Raw genomic sequence first — 20,781 nt, 5'->3', positions numbered from 1 at the left:
GAGAGTCAGGGCCTCCAGTGTAATCAGGCGGGGGTGGGAGTCAATTGTTGTCAAGGTGACTGTTCAGCGCCTATCATTTAGTTGGACCTCTCAACCCAGGCTTTCCACACTTTGTAGCCTGTTTTTGCAGGGAAGAAGAGGCACTAGTCTCTGCTTACGACTAGTGTAGTATAGACCTTAATATCTGCCAAGTCCTTCTTGTTAGTGTTTATCCCTGAATATGGAGGCTCTATCAATCAGAAGTTGCCCCCGCCCCTTTAGCGAGTGGCACTAAAAATATCACGCCTCTTGTCTTGGATCGCTGAACTGAGAGAGATCTTATCAATTAGAACCGAGGGTGCGCAGATTTTATGGGTTAAGCTAATTTCAGTGATTGGGTCGCAGCTGTGCTTCCGAAGGTATTTTAGGCTGCCTGCGCGCGCCCCTCCCCCAACGCTTGATTGTTAGCTTGAATGGCTGGGTGAGGTGCCCCGCACGGAGAGAATCTCCCAAGCCTCTCCCGCTCGCCCCGCCGCTGGCGGCTGGACCGCACCAGGCGCAGGATAATGGAGCCCCCTGGGTGTGCGGGCCAGCAGGGCGCCCTGGGCGCGTGGAATGCCCAAGGCACACGCGCGAATGGGGCGCTCCGGGCACCGGTGGCCGGCGACCCCCACTCGCAGTGTGCGGGCCACTGGGAACGTCAGACCAGGCGCGCGCGAGGCGGCTCGGGGCGGCTCGCGGCAGCCGCTCGCGGTGGCGGTTCGCGGCGGCCGCTCGCAGCGGCGGCTCGCGGCGGCTCACGGTTCCCAAGTATATGGGCTGACTCACCGCAGGCGCACTCCCTGGCGGCTTGAATGAGCGTCGCTGCTGCGGTAGCTTCCTCCACACCCTCGTCTCTCAGATTCAAGTGATAACAGTCCTTTTGCTTTCAGTTTGTGTGGAACTCCGGAATGCTCGGAGGATAAATTTTTCTGTTTCTAGTTGATAAATTTGTTGTGATTTAGGGGAGAGCTGTCGGACGCGCTTCTCACGGCGCCATTTCCGTGACGTCACTCTGTTTTGTTTTTTAAAGGCCCCAAAACTGAAAAAAAAATACTGAAAGTGAAGTGATGAGCATTGCCCCCTATTATGAGAGAGCTATTTTATCCTGAATAATGATGCACCATAAAGTTAGTGAGGTCTTCCTGAGACTTGTCAATAACTACACCATTGGGAGTAACTCCAATGTCACAATTGGGCTCTGACAGCTAGGGTTAGTGAATCCTCAAAACAGGCTGGTGAAATTTTTATGGACAGCAGATTTTCAGAGATGCATTTGCTTCCTTCTCCTGTCCCTCATATAAAATAGGAAAGAAGTAAATATTTTCTCAGGGGAAATAGAAAAAAAGTATCCAACTATCCTCCTGTTAGCTTATGCTGCTTAAATACAGCAAATATAATCAGAGACTTCTGTAAAATTTGGAACTAGACCTAAAACAAATGAGTATAATAAAAAGAAAGCCCTGGGAAAAATGAAATGAGGCTCTCCTGTTGTAAAATTTTCGGCTTGATTAATTCCACATATTCCACACGCTCAGCACATTTACTTCAAACAAAGAAACCAGTCAGTGTTCTTAGCATGTGTGTAACAAATGTTCAGCACTTTAGGAATATCTAGATTCTATAATGAATGTCATAGGTAGATGATACCTATGTGAGGTTATATACCTCTTTTTTATAATTGCAGATTTCAAATATAAAATTCCATCTATGGAACATTCAGTTTCAGATTTTAAAATTTATTTATATGTGTTGTAGTCCAAAAGTTGGTTCCCAGTTGTGACTGTGAAACAGTTTATTCTTGATAATTATAATTTTCCATGCAAATGACAGCCTGCTTTTGCCCCGACCCTGAGTTTTACAATCGTTACTACAAAGCAATTGTTTAGTCTATACCACAGTTTACTCAGAGGGATGACTCCCTGGAGAGACATCAAGCCACTTAATCAACTGCCATCTGCTAGATGGAGCATCTTACCACAAAGAGATTTCCCTGACTATCTGCATAGCCAAAAATAAAATAATGTTAATAGATGGTGCGACAGTTCTATACCGCCATATACTTGTACATCTTAAATTTCTGGAATTACATATCTAAATCATCTGGTTACAGATACCTAATTCCAACGTGTCTCACAGTTTAAATTTTATCTAATTTCTACAAAGTTACTATTTTAGAAATTAAATGCTAAATAACAATTGCTCGATTATATAGCCCAAAGAGGCATGGTAGAATATAAGGTATATAAATATACCTTTCACAATGAAGATATTTATAGACTATTTGTTATCATGTCTTATTTCCCTACACGCAAGAACCTAGGGAAAAATTATTCACATTCTCAGTAACAGTATTCCATTTTTGAACTTTTAACATAAGCTATGGATATTCAAATATAAATTTTAAACTTTACTTATTTAAACAGATGCTGAGTAGCATTTATTTTGGTGAAGAAGTTTTTTAAATCATCTGTCCTTGATATAGTTTTACTTTTAAGTCCACTTAAAAATATTTTCCAAAGTTACAGATAATAGTAACTAGCAAATATATATATCTAAATAAGTGACATAAAAGTGTCACTGAAGCATCTTAGCACACTTGGAAAACACTGGTAATTAGTCAGGACAATTTTTTGTATCAAGTCTAGACATGGTCCATGAATCTTACTCAATATAATGCTTAAAACACTTAAATTATTTTTGTTTTTATAATATTAAATTTCATATATTTCTACATTTATCCTGACTTTTATCAGGGTACAGATCTAGGATCTGGTGTAGAGCAATGAAGCATACAAAGTCATCGCTGTTTTGAAACTTGGATTAAAAAGAGGAAGACCAGCATTAAATGAATTACGCTGATAGCATTTTAGGTTGTATTAAATTACGCACATACAAGAAGTGGCTAAAGAGAACAGAGAAGCAATCTTGATATTTGACCGGAAACCTGAAGTAAGCGAGGAGCAAGCCCAACAACTTTGCAAATTAGAGCTTTCTAGTAGATTGCCGAGTGATTGCAAGAGCCCTGAATTAAGAGAATGATTGCTGTGATGAGGGTGCAATGGTAGGTGGGTGTAGCTACACTGCAGTGAAAGGGTTGATTGTAACTGTTGTTGTATAGAGAGATCTGACTGTAGGGAGACAAAGTTGGAATCATATGGATCCATTTGGTGATGTATACAATATTCAGTCAAATGACATTACAGTTGCTTAAATTTTATAATGATACAGTTGATGAGTTATTGTCTAGTTTGGAATTTATTTTCAAGAGGCCCAGATGGAAAGTTTTTTTTTTTTTTTAATTTTTGAAACTTTCAGAATTGATACACATTTTACATTCTCATGTGAAAATATTGAAAGGGCATTGATATATAGGAGTTCAAGTTCAAGGAAGAGGTCTGAACAGGAAATATAAATTTAGGATTTTTCACCATAAAATTGAAATGAAAGCCCTTGGATTAAATGAAGGTATTTGGGGAGTGAGTGTAGATGGTGAAAATAAGCAGTCCAAGACAGAGGTTAAGTCTCAAGGACTGAAGATGAAGGAGGAGCCAGCATAAGAAGCTATGATGGCACGGATAATTAAGAAGTAAGCAAAGAAGACGAAATGCCCTTAAAGTCCAGTGAGGCAAGCTGTCAACAGGGAATAAGGTATTAATTCTGTTCATTGCTGCTTAAAAATTGAGAAAATGAAGACTGACCAACAGGTGTGGTGATGAGAAGATCATTGGTGATTTTAATAGAGCCTGATTTGTGAATTAATGATGATAGCATTTATTGCGTTGAGTTGAAAAGAGAGTGAGAGGAGAGGAAATAGAAATGGGAGAAGAGAATGACATCGGCCTTTTTCATTATGGTGAACAAAGTGATTAACTGGCATGCAATGTGAGTTTTTGGGTTTAAGCCATCCTTGATAGTAGCTTAATCCTTGATAGTAACTTAAAAGTCCATCATGTATTCATTTATTTTCAATACCACATATATTTATAAGCATTATTTTTAGGACTTTGTACCAAATATTTATAATCCTATATTACTTATTTTACCATTGTTTATAAAAAGTCGGCTTTCGTGGTTCTGAGGTTCTTTTGATCGAGTCATCATTGAGCACATAGGGATCATACAACTGGGTCTTCGTTCACAGCCTTTCTTTAACTGATATTTTGAGCGTGCATCTCCCATATATTGAGCCAGTTAGGAACAACAGATTTCATATTAGTTACTAGGAATTTGTAGCCCTGAAACTCTTCTGTAAGTTACCCCTTTTAGTAAAACAATTCAACATTTTTATAAAAGAGTTGTTTTTTTCCCCCTGCAGGAAAGACAAGCAACCGTGAAAAAGGAAAAGGGTAGTTCCCAGCAGCCAAACAAAGGGTCTGACAAGAATAAAATGCAAAGAGCCAACTCAGTTACAGTGGATGGGCAAGGCCTGCAGGTATGACTATTCTAAATACCAGTTTTAGTAGCTTTCGTGTTTGTTACTCTGTGCGCTTAGAGGGGCAGATGTCAAGATATCAACGCGTTGGTTTAATGTGCAGATTAGCTCAGTGGATGACTTTGGAAAAATCTTTATCACTTTAGCAAGACATTAGTTTTATACTTGATTGACAGAGTGACATTCTGGTTAGATTAATCATTTATGGTGTTAAGTCCATTTAATTTCAGATTGGTAAGAGAGCTGTCAGTCGTAAGTTTTTGCAAATTATTATTATTAAATAATAATGTACTACATACATATGTATTATTTGTTTACAAGTATACTTTCTCCATATAATTGGAAGAGTTACTTCAGTGGCAAAACAAGTATTTAGGAAGAATAAGATGAATGTTACTTATGTAGTTTTTTTTTCTAAGTAAATAATAAAAATAATAAACCTTTTACAATTTATAGTTTCCAAATCTTTAAATCATAATTAAAAGTGCATATATATTTGTAGTTTAAGTAAAAATAAGTAGCTTAAAATCATGTTTTTGGTACTAAAAACCCTCTAAGTTACCTATAGGTTTTCTGACATCAGGAATAAGATTTCTTTTCTTTTGAATTTTAGAATATCTTCTAGATTGAATTGTATATATTATATCTTGCCTGTTTTCACTCCAAAATAAAAACACTCAATGAAGGATTGCTTATTCTATGAAAATATAAAGTTAATTTAAAAAAAATTTTTACTACTTATATATTTCTCTCTACCAATTTTCAATTTGTCTCCTGAAGAATGTGCATCAAGTTCCATGTTCTCCAGGAAAACTTACCAAGCATTTGCCACACAAAGATATATTTTGTCACACAATTGCATTCAGTATATGTGATATTACAGCTTCCTCTTTCATTTATTTTTTTATCTGTGATACTATGGAGTATATCTTTTATAGTTCATAATTTGAAAGCACAGTTCAGAGCCCACAAGGATCTTTATTATTTTGAATATTTCATTGAATATTTAAAGATTTTGTATTGATTGAATGATTTTACAAAGACAGAAGAACGAGGGTGGGTAGTGAGAAGTATCAACTCATAGTTGCATCACGTTAGTTGTTCGTTGCTTTGCTTGTTGTATGTGTTTTGACTGGGCAAGTCCAGGGTCTCAATTGGGTGACCTCAGCATTTCAGGCTGATGCTTTATCCACTACACCACCACCAGCCAGGACTCACTGCACATTCAACAATAATAGCTTAAATATTGATAACCAGGACACTGCTTTGCTTTGATCTAATAAAACACATTGTAAATAGAAAATATATTGTGAATTATTACATTCAAGTTTTAAAAAGGAAATTCTGAGCTCTGGCCGGTTGGCTCAGCGGTAGAGCATCGGCCTGGCGTGCCAGGGACCTGGGTTCGATTCCCGGCCAGGGCACATAGAAGAAGTGCTCATTTGCTTCTCCACCCCCCCTCCTTCCTCTCTGTCTCTCTCTTCCCCTCCCGCAGTCAAGGCTCCATTGGAGCAAAGATGGCCCGGGCGCTGGGGATGGCTCCTTGGCCTCTGCCCCAGGCGCTAGAGTGGCTCTGGTCGTGGCAGAGCGACACCCCGGAGGGGCAGAGCATCGCCCCCTGGTGGGCAGAGCATCGCCCCTGGTGGGTGTGTTGGGTGGATCCCGATCGGGCGCATGTGGGAGTCTGTCTGACTGTCTCTCCCCGTTTCCAGCTTCAGAAAAATACAAAAAATAATAATAATAATAATAAAATAAAGAAATAAAGAAATTCTGAGTGATAAAGTTATTGCATTGAGTAGAGAGTATAAAAGTTAGTTATCAGAAGAGGAAATAAGGACCCTGACTTTCTGGAAGTCATACCTGGGTGGTTAGCAGTTTCATTTATAACATTTGTAGTGAAAAGAAGTCAACATGTGTAAATTTCATATGTCAATTCCAACTACTTAAAAAAATTTAGTAACTCTGGGTTCCTGCAACAAATATAATGACAATGAAATCCAATTTAAAATTTTAAGTATATTTCACACTTTGCTAGGCACTTCTCAACAGTGAATATACATAAGATAAACAATTTTAATTTCCTTGATAATCATATAATAAATATCATTATTATTTACTACTTTCAAAATGAGCTTATTGGCGTCCTAAAGTAAAATTATCTCCAGGGCCTCACAGTTTGTCATTGGTAACACCAACGTATGATAGAGGATCATCTGACTCAGAATTTATATGTTTAATATCTAAGGTACCACATCTCCTGGGCTAAGTCATGTTAACAGTTATACAAATGCTAAATTTCTGACCACCTTGTTTTCCCATTTACTTTGATATTTGTTGTAGATTTTAAGATAAAAATCATGTATGTGTGAGAATTATAACTTTTTCACTCTCAGTTTCCTAAGATTTGAGTCGTCAGACCTTACTTGACCCAGAATTTAAAGCAAAGTTAAATGAGCATGCAGAGTGTTTTAACGGCTTTAAACGGACATATCAGTGTAAGTGGCATTTTCTTTTTTATTCAAAAAGAAGAAGAAATATTCAATCTTACTCCAGCTAAATAAGTCACATTAAAAAGCAGTAGGTGATTAATGTTATATGTGGACAAGTTTCATCTCTATAGCCAGACAATAACTATTCAGGCTTTCTGTGGAAATATGAGTCAGGTAAAGTTGTCAGTAAGCAAAGTACAGACACCAGCCCTTAATAAACAGTGGTAAATGGGTATCAGTTACTGCAGTCATCATCACTGTAATTTTTTGAATTATAATTAACTGGTATATAATCATGTAAAATAGTATGCTTTACTTCAGTAGAGTGGAGTAAAATCGGATATCCATAGGTATTAACAGTATTTTGGAGAAAATATTTAAAAAGGTTAAAGACTACATTCATGGGTAGCTATTTCATACAAAATGGAAAATTAACTAATTTTTTGTTGTGGTTATCAATTTTATAAAAATGAAATGGTAGCTTTTTTAAATCAGGAAAGCTAAAAAGATCTACCAGTAACTTAATATTTTTGTGAGTTTTAAAAAATATATATCATAAAAAGGCATTGAGTTGCTTCCCAGTTTGCATATAACTCAGTGACAGAAGAGATCTACACTGCTTACAGAAGACTATTAATCATAGTTAAGCACATTCATCTTACTTCTTTCCAGCTAACCAGCATAATGATCAGGATTATTATTTCTAATTAGAGGAAGTAATAGATCATGTATAACCCAAGGATGAGTCTCATTAATTAACCTGAGTCCTAGGGGACTTCAGATAGAGGTGGTTAGGCACTCTGTCTTTGTCACTGCTCACACCGTAGGTTTACACTTAATACATAGGATCAGATGTATTGAAACTATAACTTCTAGGCATGCAGAAGATGTAAAAACACAGATGACTGTCCACAGGTGAACAAATAAGTAGAAACACAAGACAATTGTTTAAACTATGAAACTAAAGTTAACTTTTCTGTAATTATTCTTTGAGAAAATTTTCAAATAAATGGATCCTTTGAGAAACAAAAAGTCCAGATTGTAATATTCTTAAGACAAAAGAAAAGAGACCTGTATACTGAAATACTTCAAAGTAAACCAGTGTTGTTCCCACAACAGCTGCTCTTGCCTATTGCTACTCTTTTTTTTTTCTGAAGTAAGAAGCAGGGAGGCAGAGAGACAGAATCCCACATGGGTCCGACCAGGATCCACCCAGAATGCCCACCAGGAGGCGATGCCCCATCTGGGGCATTGCTCCACTGTAACCAGAGCCATTCTAGCACCTGAGGCAGAAGCCATGGAGCCATCTGCAGCGCCCAGGCCAACTTTGCTCCAGTGGAGCCTTGGCTGTGGGAGAGGAAGAGAGAGAGAGGAAGGAGAGGGGGAGGGATGGAGAAGCAGATGGGCATTTCTCCTGTGTACCCTGGCTGGGAATCGAACCCGGGACTCCTGTACACCAGGCCGACGTTCTACCACTGAGCCAACTGGCCAGGTCTACTACTCTTTTTTATTTACAGTATCTTAGTCTTACTATCAACAAGACTAAACTATACATCACATATGCACTGCACACAACTATATAGTGTATGTAAAAAATTCTCTTTCTTTGATAGCTGTGTATGTCCATCATCTTTTGCCTGCTTTGGGATGCTCAAGCCTTTTGATTTTTCCTAATCAGTTCTTTATTTTCATTTTAAATCCCTCACTATTTCTAAAATTATTACTCTATACTTTAAGTATTACAACTTTAAAGTGAGTTCCTGTCTCCGTACATATAATATGCTAGTTTATAAGTGATATGGAAAAGTGGAGATACATAGAATAAGAAGTGTCAGGACACAGAGTTGGAGTTGTCCATTGTTTTATGTAAGATGGCCCAATTAGAAGTGAGAAGTCAGGAACACCTCAAAGATGTTTGACTCGTGCAACTGAAATGATGGAGTTGTCACTGACTAAGATGAAGAAGGATCTTGGTGAGTAAGAGGTGGAGAGAAATTTCTGGTGCTGTTAGACAGCTAAACAAAAATGTCAAGTAGGCAGATAGATATGTGAACCTACAATTTAGAATGGAAGACAGAAGATAAGAATTTCAAAGTGAAAAGCCTTCTGAGGGAACTTTATACCATCATTTAAAGTGAGATCACTAAGGGAAAGAGTATATAGAGAGAGGAGTGGTTGAACTTGGATTCCAAATCAGTCTGACCCTAACATCATGTTCTTTAATATTTATTACATGCAATTGCCCCTTTATGTGAATAAATAAGATTTCATCTGCTTTGGTCTTTGTTCTATATAGAATAATTTAGTATGAACTGTCTCCTTTTGAAATGACCTTCATGCCTAATTTATAGTTATTCTTCTAGTTTTTAAGTAGCACACATGCTATAAAATCTCCCTCAAACACTTTCTCCCATTATTAATATCTTCTAGATTCTGCTGTATTACTCTATACTAATGTTTCTGAAACACTGTTTTGAAGAGTTTAGGGTTCTGTAGATATGCTTCAATTCCAGTGGTGGGAGATATGAGGCTGAACGTTCATTCAAGGTATTTTTTTACACTTTAAACAATCAACTTGCCATTGATATGTTTTATACACTGTTCCACTTAAAGTTATAACAAGTGCTGTATAAATATTTACTTCCAGGAACAAATAGTTTAGGCCTACCAGATTTTTATATGTTTGTGTTTTGTCTTTCCCATTTCACTCTGCCTAAATATTTAACAAAATAAATATAATATTTTAGGATGGCAACAAGTCAGTTTTTAAAATAACAGGCATACACACCATATTTCAGAATTATTATACAAACATAAATATTCAAAAAAAATTGTTAAAGACTATATTAGATGTAGTTAGTTCAAAAGAGAATTAGTGAACCAGAACATAAAATTGATACATTCATGTTATCTAATCCTGATTCCATTCAAGTTTCACCAATTGTCTTAGTAATGGCTTTTATAACAAAAGAAGCTATTCTAGAATCATATTAGTGTCCTGATGTTGAAGTTATGTTATAAGTATGTAAGATAATATTTTTATGTGTTGGCAATCCTCAAGTAAATGGAAGTGACAGAACATCACCTCAGAAACTTACTTTGAAATTATTCAGGAAAAAAAAAGTTTCTACAGTTTTTACAACTTTCTTTAAATGTGAAATTGTTTCAAAATATAAAAATTTTTAAAAAGGTATAAAATGAAAAGACTATTGTTAAGATATTTCCTTCAAACTTTATTCATGGAATTTAACAGTACTGTAATTCAGAAACTAAGAAAGCTGTTTTTATTTCTTTAATCTACTCAAATTCTTGTAAGTGTATATAATTTGCATTATAAAACAAATAAGCTCTCTAGACTGAATTCTGCTTACTAGAAGTTTGTTCTCACCTGAATTAGACAGCTTTGAAAATAAAAAGATCTGGAAGCAAATTTATTGAATATACTAATCAGAATATCATATCTCATAATACCTACATTTTTTTGTTATCTCAGACTATTAAGTTACAAAAGATTAACTTAAAATGGTCATGTCCATATTCAATAATGAGAATGACAATATAAGATAAAGTTAAATACAGAGGCTAGTCATAGACTTTGCTATCAAATTTCTGTTGTTCTTCACTCAGTGACTGGAAATATTTACAAGTTTGATGAAGGATAATGTTTCTATGCCTGGTTTTATGTGTATCTATATCTTTTTCCCTATGGATCTTGTTTTTTCATATCAATTACAATTAGGTTCTGCAGAATTTAATGGGGAAAAGAAAAAATAAACAGCAGTGGTTCAAACAAGATAACTATAATTTTTTTCTTTCATGTAAATGAAGTCCAGCAGTAGGGCTAATTAGATAGCTCTACGTTTTTATCAACTGGTAATATCTTTTACATGTTCCATCTGTGGCACTTTCAAGGTCACCTTATGATCAAAGATGGCTGCTGGTCCTCATGATATCAAATTCCCTGGCATCGTGAGACAGAAACAAGAAGCTCTCAACCTTCCTTTTTTTTTTTTAAATATTTGTTTATTTGTTTATTCAATTTTAGACAAAGGAGGGAGAGAGAGAGAGAGAGAGAGAGAGAGAGAGAGAAGGGGGGAGGAGCAGGAAGCCTCAACTCCCATATGTGCCTTGACCAGGCAAGCCCAGGGTTTCGAACCGGCGACCTCAGAGTTCCAGGTTGACACTTTATCCACTGCGCCACCACAAGTCAGGCTCAACCTTCCTTTTAAAAGAGCATATCTTGAGTTTCCATAGGACACTTCTCTTTAGCTTTGGTTGCTATAGTGAAATACTATAGACTGGGTGACTTAAACAACAGACACTTATTTCTCACAATTTTAGAGGCTGGAAAGCTTAAGGTCAAGGTGCTGGCATGGTAGGTTACATTCTGAGGCCTTTTTTCTTGGCTTATAAATGGCAGCCATCTTTCTAAGCACTCACATGACTCGTGTGTGTGTGTGTGTGTGTGTGTGTGTGTGTGTGTGTGTGTGTAAGAGAAAATCTATCTTTTCTTCTAAGAATATTAAATTAACCATGCAACTCCCACCCTCCTGAGCTCATCTAACCTTAATTTTCTCCCATAGAGTCCATTTCCAAATACTATCACAGTGGGGGTCAGAGCTTTAACATGTGTTTGGAAAGACAATTCAGTTCGTAGCAACTCTCAATGTATCAGAAAAAAACATAGACACATTTTTTATTTTTTTATATTTCAAATAGTTATTTGAATTCTTACAAGACAAGACACACACATAACACACACACACACACACACATAACATTTTAAACTATAGCAACAACTTCCAAAGTCAGCTGTGATTAGAAAGGGAATCTTACAAAATTGCCCTTTGCCCGAGGGTCTTTCATCAGTGATGAGGAGGAATATGAGAATAAAGCAGTAACAAATACCATGCTACTAAGATATTGCTTCTTACTTCAGGACAATTAGTGAACACTGTGGCCGTTCATTTTTCATTTGTCAGCCTTGAAAATGGCTCTGCAGTACTATAGGTCTTTGGCTCTCAAACCCAGCAATTCTGCCCATAGTGTCCTAGCACCTAAATTCATTTTGCTAGATTGCCATTCTTTTTAAAGTACAAAATTCATCAGAATTTTAAAGCTTTTTGAATGAGTATTGGGGGGGAAAATACCACATCTGCCTGGAACCTTAACATTTCTAGTATAAAACTTTTAAATGATTCCTTAACCCCATACTCTTCATGGTGCTGATGTTGAATCACATATCACTCCTTAAAAATAGGTTACATTTGGTCAGGTGTTTTATCTGTTAGCATCATTATCAGAGGGAAATTATTCCATAGTGCCTAATAGCTTACAAATAAATATCTAAAGTTTGTAATGTTTAATTTTACATATTTTATTTTTAAATCTAATTTCTGATAAGGGGATATGTGAGAAAAAGGTTATTACTGATTTAGTTGTTCCTTTATCTTCAATTTTGGTACTTTACTTTGACTCTTGTCTCCTGTAAAGTAGCATCCTTCTTCCAAATGCTTCCTTTATCTAAATTTTATTATATTTTTCTAATCTATTTAACCTATTTACCCATTCATACACTCCTAAAAATGAGATCAGTAATTTTGTATTCTGAGATCATCTACATACTTGTGATCTATTCTACCAGGACATTTATTTGATAAATAATAATAGTGCAAGTGCATATATTAATAAATAATCATTTTTTGAAAGATAGTCTAAACATTGTTTCAAATGAAGTCCAAATATTCAACTGTCAATTTCCCATAATCTCCGATAATAGTAAGATCAATGTTGAGTTTGTGGAAGATCATCTTACAGTGTACTTTGGTTCCAATTTAATTATCTGTTCAGGTTTTATATTTGCCTTTAGATTCTCACCTCTATTTAAAATAAGGAGGAAGAATTCAAATTAACTACAAAAATCAACTAAAATCTATCAGCATTGTTTGTTTGTATGTGAAAATCCTAGGAGTTATCTGATATAATAACATGAGAAATAAAGAAAATAGAAAAAATTTTCAGATAAAGGCGTGTTTAGTTTTTCTCCATTTTAGCTTTTAATTGGGGAACTAGGGAACTTGTTAAATGCCAGAAGCACAATGGCTTAAATTTGAGGCACTTCTATACATTAACTGATTGAGCACATTTGGTTCAGAGAGAAAAACTGATCCAATTCATTCACCTCATCTCCCAACTGAATTAGAAACCAATCAAGAAGTAGGAACCCATGTCCTTTTTCCGGTAAAGTAAAACAGAACAGAATGGATAAATTGTAATAAAAAGAAGTTTGATAACAGAAAAATTAAGAATATCTCCCACTACCTTCTCATATAGCTAATGTGAAGTTTTGAACATTTTTACCATTCCTGTGCACATTAGAAAAATGCCCTTTCACTATGAATTGCAGGGAAATGTGTAGGTAGTGTATTTTATCTTATATTGGTTAAGCACACAGGAAGGAAGGATGTGATATGGTTGTTGTTTTTTTGTTTTTTGTTTTTTTGTGAAAGAGACAGAGAGACATAGGAACCGATAGGGTCAGACAGACAGGAAGGGAGTGATATAAGAAGCATCCATTCTTTGTTGCAGCACCTTACTTGCTCATTGATTGCTTTCTCATATGTGCCTTGTCTTGCGGGGGGCTACAGCAGACTGAGTGACCCCTTGCTGGAGCCAGCGACCTTGGGTCCAAGCTGGTGAGCTTTTTGCTCAAACCAGATGAGCCCGTGGTCAAGCTGGCGAACTCGGGGTCTTGAACCTGAGTCCTCCGCATCCCAGTCCAACACTCTATCCACTGCACCACTGCCTGGTCAGGCGGTTCCATATTTTTGTTATTAATACACACACACACACACACACACACACACACACACACAGAAGGATTTAATGGTGGGTACACGGATCCTGCAAAACCCCAACTTTACACTTTTTTATAATGTAAGGGGCCCAATATTTTCTTCTGCATCCGGGACCTCAATCGACCTTAATCCACCTCTGTATATATGGCACAATATTTAAATAAGTTACTAAATAAATTTATGTATCTAGAGGTCCACATTTAAGAACAAAATAATTATATTCTTGAATTTTTCATTGGTATGTCACGATGTAGAAATAACAAGAGCTCTGCTTCAACAATGTGTTTAATTTGTTAACAACCATCTTTTCTTCTAGATCACTCCTGTTCCTGGTACTCATCCGCTTTTAGTTTTTGTAAACCCCAAAAGTGGTGGGAAGCAAGGAGAACGGTATGTGTATTCAAGTCATGTTTATTTTCTCTGCCATATCTATGTAAAAAGATTAACTAAAATTGTGGTTTAAGAATATTTTAAAAAATCCTTTCTCATAGTTTCCTAATTTTATTGTGAAATAAATAATGCTAGCTTCTGTCTGTAATATATTGATATGATCTCACCTTGATTTTGAAGTTGAAATTTTAATAATAATGCCACCCCCTTTTTTTTCTTTTTTTTTTGTATTTTTCTGAACCTGGAAACCGGTAGAGACAAACAGACTCCCGCATGCGCCCCGACCGGGATCCACCCGGCACGCCCACCAGGGGCGATGCTCTGCCCACCAGGGGTCTAGCGCCTGGGGCAGAGGCCAAGGAGCCATCCCCAGCACCCGGCCATCTTTGCTCCAATGGAGCCTTGGCTGCAGGAGGGAAAGAGAGAGACAGAGAGGAAGGGGGGGGTGGAGAAGCAAATGGGCGCTTCTCCTATGTGCCCTGGCCGGGAATCGAACCTGGGTCCCCCGCACGCCAGGCCGATGCTCTACCGCTGAGCCAACCGGCCAGGGTTTTAATAATGCCCTTTTATAAACATTCTTATCATAGCTCAGGTATCTGAAGTCTCTCTACCCTATCTATCACCCGTAGACCTTATCAGACAGCTTTGTAGTATATAACATGGCTCCATATATACTGCTACCTTAAAATTGGTTCTCGAAATGGTCAACATTGTGACTTTAGGTAAATTCTTACCCAGTACTGAGAAAACGAATTTACATCCAACTTCTAGACAAAATATATAAAAGGTTTTTGTTCTGCATTTAATAGAAGGAAAAAATATATTTAATCTAAGTAATAACAAGGTACAATATGAGTTATCTCATCATTGTGCCCAAAAACACACACTTTTTATTTTTGGAAAGTTAATGATTAAATAGTAATAGTTATAAAAATGTGAAAATCACCTTATTGAGGAATAACTTTAGATCCATCTATAGAGGACAATATAAATAAAAATGTGGTTGTACCTGCCTTAACAGTTTCTAGAGATCTTTACTAACCCCAATTAAAATGTGAATAATTAGATAAAAGCAGTAACACAAACTCATGTCAATGAAACAGAAATTACCATTGTGGTTTACCATATAATGAGGTTGAAATGTTTTCATGAATAAAAGTAAAGTCATTTCTTTCTTACCATTTAATTTCTACCTGTATTTCAATAAAATGAAGATATTCTTCATTTTTCAATGAACAAGATATAATTTTCCATTACTATTCACAGTCGGTCTTCTGTGTATATCTTCACAAAGTTGAAAACTCTTCACAGAAAAATTAGATGTCTTAAATTCATGTTGGGAATCAGACACAAATTGAGTATTAAGAGAAAAAATTAAAAATACATTTTAAAGAAAAAATTCATTCCTTTCAAACTAAGATAACATTGATCATGTAGCATACTCTCTATTGAATATCTGCCTTTCCCTTTTCCCATACATAAAAATAATTTTCTTTAAATTTAAAAAACATAAGCTCAATAGTAATATAATTAAATTAATCAAGTGAAGCTTAATTGAGGGGAAGGATATTTGAGTACTTCTATATATACATTTTCAAGTTTTGACATTTATACACTAACAGAAACAATTTAAAAGCAAAGAAAATGTAAGTGTGTTTTTAAATTATCTATTTTGGCCCTAGCTAGTTGGCCCAGCGGCAGAGCGTCAGCTGGGCATGTGGAAGTCCCAGGTTTTATTTCCAGCCAGGGCACATAGGAGAAGTGCCTATCTGCTTCTCCACCCTTCCCCCTCTCTCTTCTCTCTTCCTCTCTCTTCTCCTCCCACAGCCAAGGCTCCACTGGAGTAAAGTTGGCCCAGGCACTGAGGATGGCTCCATAGCCTCTACCTCTGGTGCTAGAATGGCTCCAGTTGCAATAGAGCAACATCCAAGATGGGCAGAGCATCGCCCCCTAGTGGTCTTACCTGGTGGATCCTGGTCTGGCGCATGCAGGAGTCTGTCTCTCTGCCTCCCTGCTTCTCACAAAAAATACCAAAAAAAATAAAATATAAAATAAAATAATAATATAAAAATCTCTTTTGAATGCAATGAGAAATTTTCCTGAACACATAAGAAGCATCTTTCTCTTTTTCACACACACACACACACACACACACACACACACACGATTCTGTTCAGGGTTTAATATCAAATTATATTTTTTGTTGATTTTTAATTTGAGATGTATGATAAGTAGCAAAAGGTCACAGAATAATATACTCATGCAAAATTTTCCACACCAGGAAACAGTTGTGACAGTGCTTATATATCATCATTCAGATGGGAAGCCTGAGCAAATCCAAACTCAACTGGGTACTGGGGAAAAAACACATAAGGCACAGTTCTGCAGGGAGGCAGCACATAGCAGATACATTGCAATGCCACATGATGAATGCTAAACTGTAAATATTGCAAATAAAGGTGCATGGAAAGTTCAGAGGATAAATGACTATTTCTTAAGACTGAGAAGTCTTTGGAGAAGAACCAGCTTTTGAGTGGTCCTGGTATAAACAAGTGTTTGCCAGGTGAAAGAAAAAGCCTTGTGAAAAGATTTGGTATTTTTTCAGGGAACCAGGAGTTATTGAGGTTAATATTTAAGGGGAAGGAGAGGAAAGATGAGATATAAACTATACTAAACGTAATGCCATATTTTATATTATGGACAAATTGACTCTAATAGAAAATTTTTGTCTTGGAAACAATATGACTGTACTTAAGTAGCGGTATAGAAGAGGGCTAAATAGGTATGATTTTTATAGGACTGGTGACAGTTCATGTAAACTGGAATTACAGCTGTAAGACGACCGAGCTGGTTTGATAGACATAACTCAGAAGGTACAGATTGTCCACAATCAGGGTGAGACGCTGGGAGAAGGGAGAATGACTCTGAGCTCTTTCCTAAGACACTAGGTGATCTGACTAATCAGGAGTTAGAATGTAAGGGTTATTGCAGATTTGGGAGTGTGAGGGATATCAGCAGATATTACATAGAGAATTTAGAGAGTTTAGTAAACATTGTACCAATGTGTTTGGAAATACAAAGGTTGGAAAAAATAGATTTATAATAGGTACATGAAACAGTTTATTCTTGTATTATATCTTAATATTGTGTCTCCCCTTTAAATAGAAATATTTTACATGTATAGGAAATTAATGTAAAAATCCTAAATAGATACTCTCACTTTTATTTTGTCTAAGACTTTCAACCATGTGGGCTCTATATGTGCTTAGAAACATTTCTGTTGCATTTGGTGTATAAAAATTGATTTCTTTCAGGAAAAGAATGATTTTTTTTACAGAGACAGAGAGTTAGAGAGAAGGATAAATAGGGACAGACAGACAGGAATGGAGAGATATGAGAAGCATCAATCATCAGTTTTTCGTGGCGACACCTTAGTTGTTCATTGATTGCTTTCTCATATGTGCCTTGACTGTGGGCCTTCAGTAGATCAAGTAACCCCTTGCTCGAGCCAGAGACCTTGGGTCCAAGTTGGTGAGCTTTGCTCAAACCAGATGAGCCTGTGCTCAAGCTGGTGACCTCGGGATCTTGAACCTGGGTCCTCCACATCCCAGTCCAACGCTCTATCCACTGCACCACCACCTGGTCAGGCAGAACGAATTTTTAATATGTGCTATTTAAACAGTATGAGTTGACTGAACAAGAGAGTTTTTTTATGTAAAATAATTAGGCAGATGAGGTAACACTTTCTTTGCTTATATACATGCGAAGTGCATAATCTTATTTTATATGTGGGATAGTTTTCAACTCTGTTAGTTTGGCTGAACATTCTATAAATTTCTCAAGGATCTGATAAAAATACTTAAGTGACTTTATACTGTTATTTTCAAAATCTAATGAGTTAAATAATATTTAGAAAGCAACATAATGTTCTAAGTGCATATGAATATTTAGAATGCAAATGTCTTTATTTTTTATTTATAAGCTATATTATCTTTATTACTACTAAGAGTCTTTCTTTTAAGGAAAGTGTCTTTTCTTAAAAGAACCATTATTTTCTATTGACTTCGTGTTTCTAATATTATTGATGCAAACTTTATCAAATATATATAATTATAACTATATATAATTATAATATTAAGGGATAGTATTTCTTTTAAAATGTTGCTGTATCACTACATTTTTTTCTTTTATATTTTCATCTGTATAGAATTTACAGAAAATTCCAGTATCTACTAAACCCCCGTCAGGTTTACAGTCTTTCTGGAAATGGACCAATGCCAGGGTAAGTCCAAGAATAATGTCATTACCATTAACTTATTTAACACTTATTAATTAAATAAGCCTGGCATACCTAAAAATAGTGTTATTTGAATATGGCTGATAGATCAGTACACAAAACAAAAAAAAATAATACATAAACTGTAAACTATAAAAGAGAAACCAATACAGATGCTGATTTTCAAAATAGCCTGTTTCAAGCAGCTTTTCCTTCTTTCCAAATATTGTGAGGCAGTATTAGTACTGATGCAAAGAATAATTACACACACATGTATACACACATATTAGCTGGGTGTTTAAACTTTTAAACCATCTGTTTGAATAACTGCTCTCTTTTAGTTGTTAAATATGGAATATAAATTGCAGAGTAAAGAAAAGGCTAGTAACAAAGTATTAAATTCATAATGTGATTTTTTTATTCACTACTTATAAAATATGAGTATCATCTTTCATAAGATAATTTATTCTTAATAGGTAAGATATAGTAAAATAAAATTATTTGAACAGAAATCAGATACATTCGATGTCACAAGTATGCACTGAAATAAATTGCCATTAATTTGGCATAGTTAACTAATTAACGTCATCTTCTTTCACTAACTTGTTTTATCTCTTTCAATGGGAGAGTAAGCATTACACCAGATGAGTGCAGAGAAGCACTGTAACTCTGCACAAGTTTCTTTGAAACAAACAAACAAACAAAAAACAAGAAACCTGGTATGATTAAAATTGATCTCCTAGATTATTCTCAGAAACTGGCAACCAAAAATTGGAATTGTAATGTTTTAAATGCTCAGAATAAGATTTACATCAATTTTTCTGTTAAATATATATAAATATATGTAATACAATTATTAGCGCACATTCCCATAATTACATTCGTTTCTTCCTTTCACTCCCTGCTACCCGATGTCCAGGGGCAGTTTTCAAATGCAGAGCTAGAACCTGTGGAAACTACCTGCTATAAAGGCAGGCTCACCACGGGACTTTAGTGTAGAACAATGCCTTTGTCAGTTTCCAGACTCCAGAGTCTAAGGATCATGATCAGCGTATTGGGTAGGTGAGCCACACATAGGAAGCACCTATCATATCTATCAATAGATAAAACCAAACAAAAGTAGTCTTGATGTTACCGTAAGAAGCTCGGGCTGGATGGCTCATTTCCTTTTTTTTTTTTAATAGCCTCTGACTTTCAAAGAAGTAGGTTTTATTCTGCAGGATTAAGAAATAGTGCATTCACAAATTTAGCCTTTCCAAGACCTCTGAATATAAATAAATTTAGGATTTGCCCCATGTTTCATAGTTGAACGTGTTGTTTACTGAATCTGCTCATTACAAGCCTGTAAAGCCAGAAGCCAGGGCCACCACTATCAAAGCAGCCTGGCCTATGCAGGTTCGCATTGGATTCGGACAGTCGGTAAAGAAACAACGGAGCCAAGAACTGATGGGCTATCATCTTTAATTCTACCTTGCACCCGGCGGGCAAGTAAAAACACACACTGGGCTCCAAAACCCACTCACATTCAGTGCTCACAAAGCTACTGATTTATCCGAATTTCCTAGAATCAAAGGTTCCTAGCTCACCAGACTTATTCACCTCTGTTCCCCATCTCCTTCATGATACATATTATGATATAATTGAATCAATTAATTATAGGCATCAGTTGGAAAATATAAAATATACACTGCTCTCTGATCTTTGTAGAATAAGTATTTTACATTAAAATAAATATGCAGGCCCTGGCCGGTTGGCTCAGCAGTAGAGCATTGGCCTGGCATGCGGGGGACCCGGGTTCGATTCCTGGCCAGGGCACATAGGAGAAGTGCCCATTTGCTTCTCCACCCCCACCCCTCCTTCCTCTCTGTCTCTCTCTTCCCCTCCCGCAGCCAAAGCTCCATTGGAGCAAACATGGCCCGGGCGCTGGGGATGGCTCCTTGGCCTCTGCCCCAGGCACTAGAGTGGCTCTGGTCGCGGCAGAGTGATGCCCCGGAGGGGCAGAGCATTGCCCCCTGGTGGGCAGAGCATCGCCCCTGGTGGGCGTGCCAGGTGGATCCCGGTCGGGCGCATGTGGGAGTCTGTCTGACTGTCTCTCCCCGTTTCCACCTTCAGAAAAATACAAAAATAAATAAATAAATAAATAAATATAAATAAATAAATATGCACATCTCTGTTTTACCACTACTCACGCTAATGTGTCTTATGAAAAGTCAGTATCAAGTTTTCTGTATGCTATCAGTGGTGCTTGTTTCCTTCTGACTAAGCTTCATTCAATTCCTGGCCAGGGCACACAGGAGAAGCGCCCATCTGCTTCTC

General features: G+C 36.6%; 1 protein-coding gene across 3 annotated transcripts in view; it reads left to right on the top strand.

Annotated features, from left to right (window-relative positions):
• Positions 1–20,781, top strand: part of DGKB (diacylglycerol kinase beta) — a 647,089-nt gene that overhangs the window by 253,809 nt on the left and 372,499 nt on the right. For all 3 annotated transcript variants that reach the window (XM_066239339.1, XM_066239338.1, XM_066239340.1), the window contains 3 exons: positions 4,337–4,453; positions 14,116–14,189; positions 18,397–18,471. In XM_066239339.1, coding sequence (XP_066095436.1) covers positions 4,337–4,453; positions 14,116–14,189; positions 18,397–18,471 — 266 coding nt within the window. The remainder of the gene's footprint in view (positions 1–4,336; positions 4,454–14,115; positions 14,190–18,396; positions 18,472–20,781) is intronic.

This window comes from Saccopteryx bilineata, chromosome 7 (assembly GCF_036850765.1).
Source record: "Saccopteryx bilineata isolate mSacBil1 chromosome 7, mSacBil1_pri_phased_curated, whole genome shotgun sequence".
Classification (NCBI taxonomy): Eukaryota; Metazoa; Chordata; class Mammalia; order Chiroptera; family Emballonuridae; genus Saccopteryx; species Saccopteryx bilineata.
Note: the sequence above shows the minus strand (reverse complement) of the source record. Positions and strands in the feature narration are given on the sequence as shown.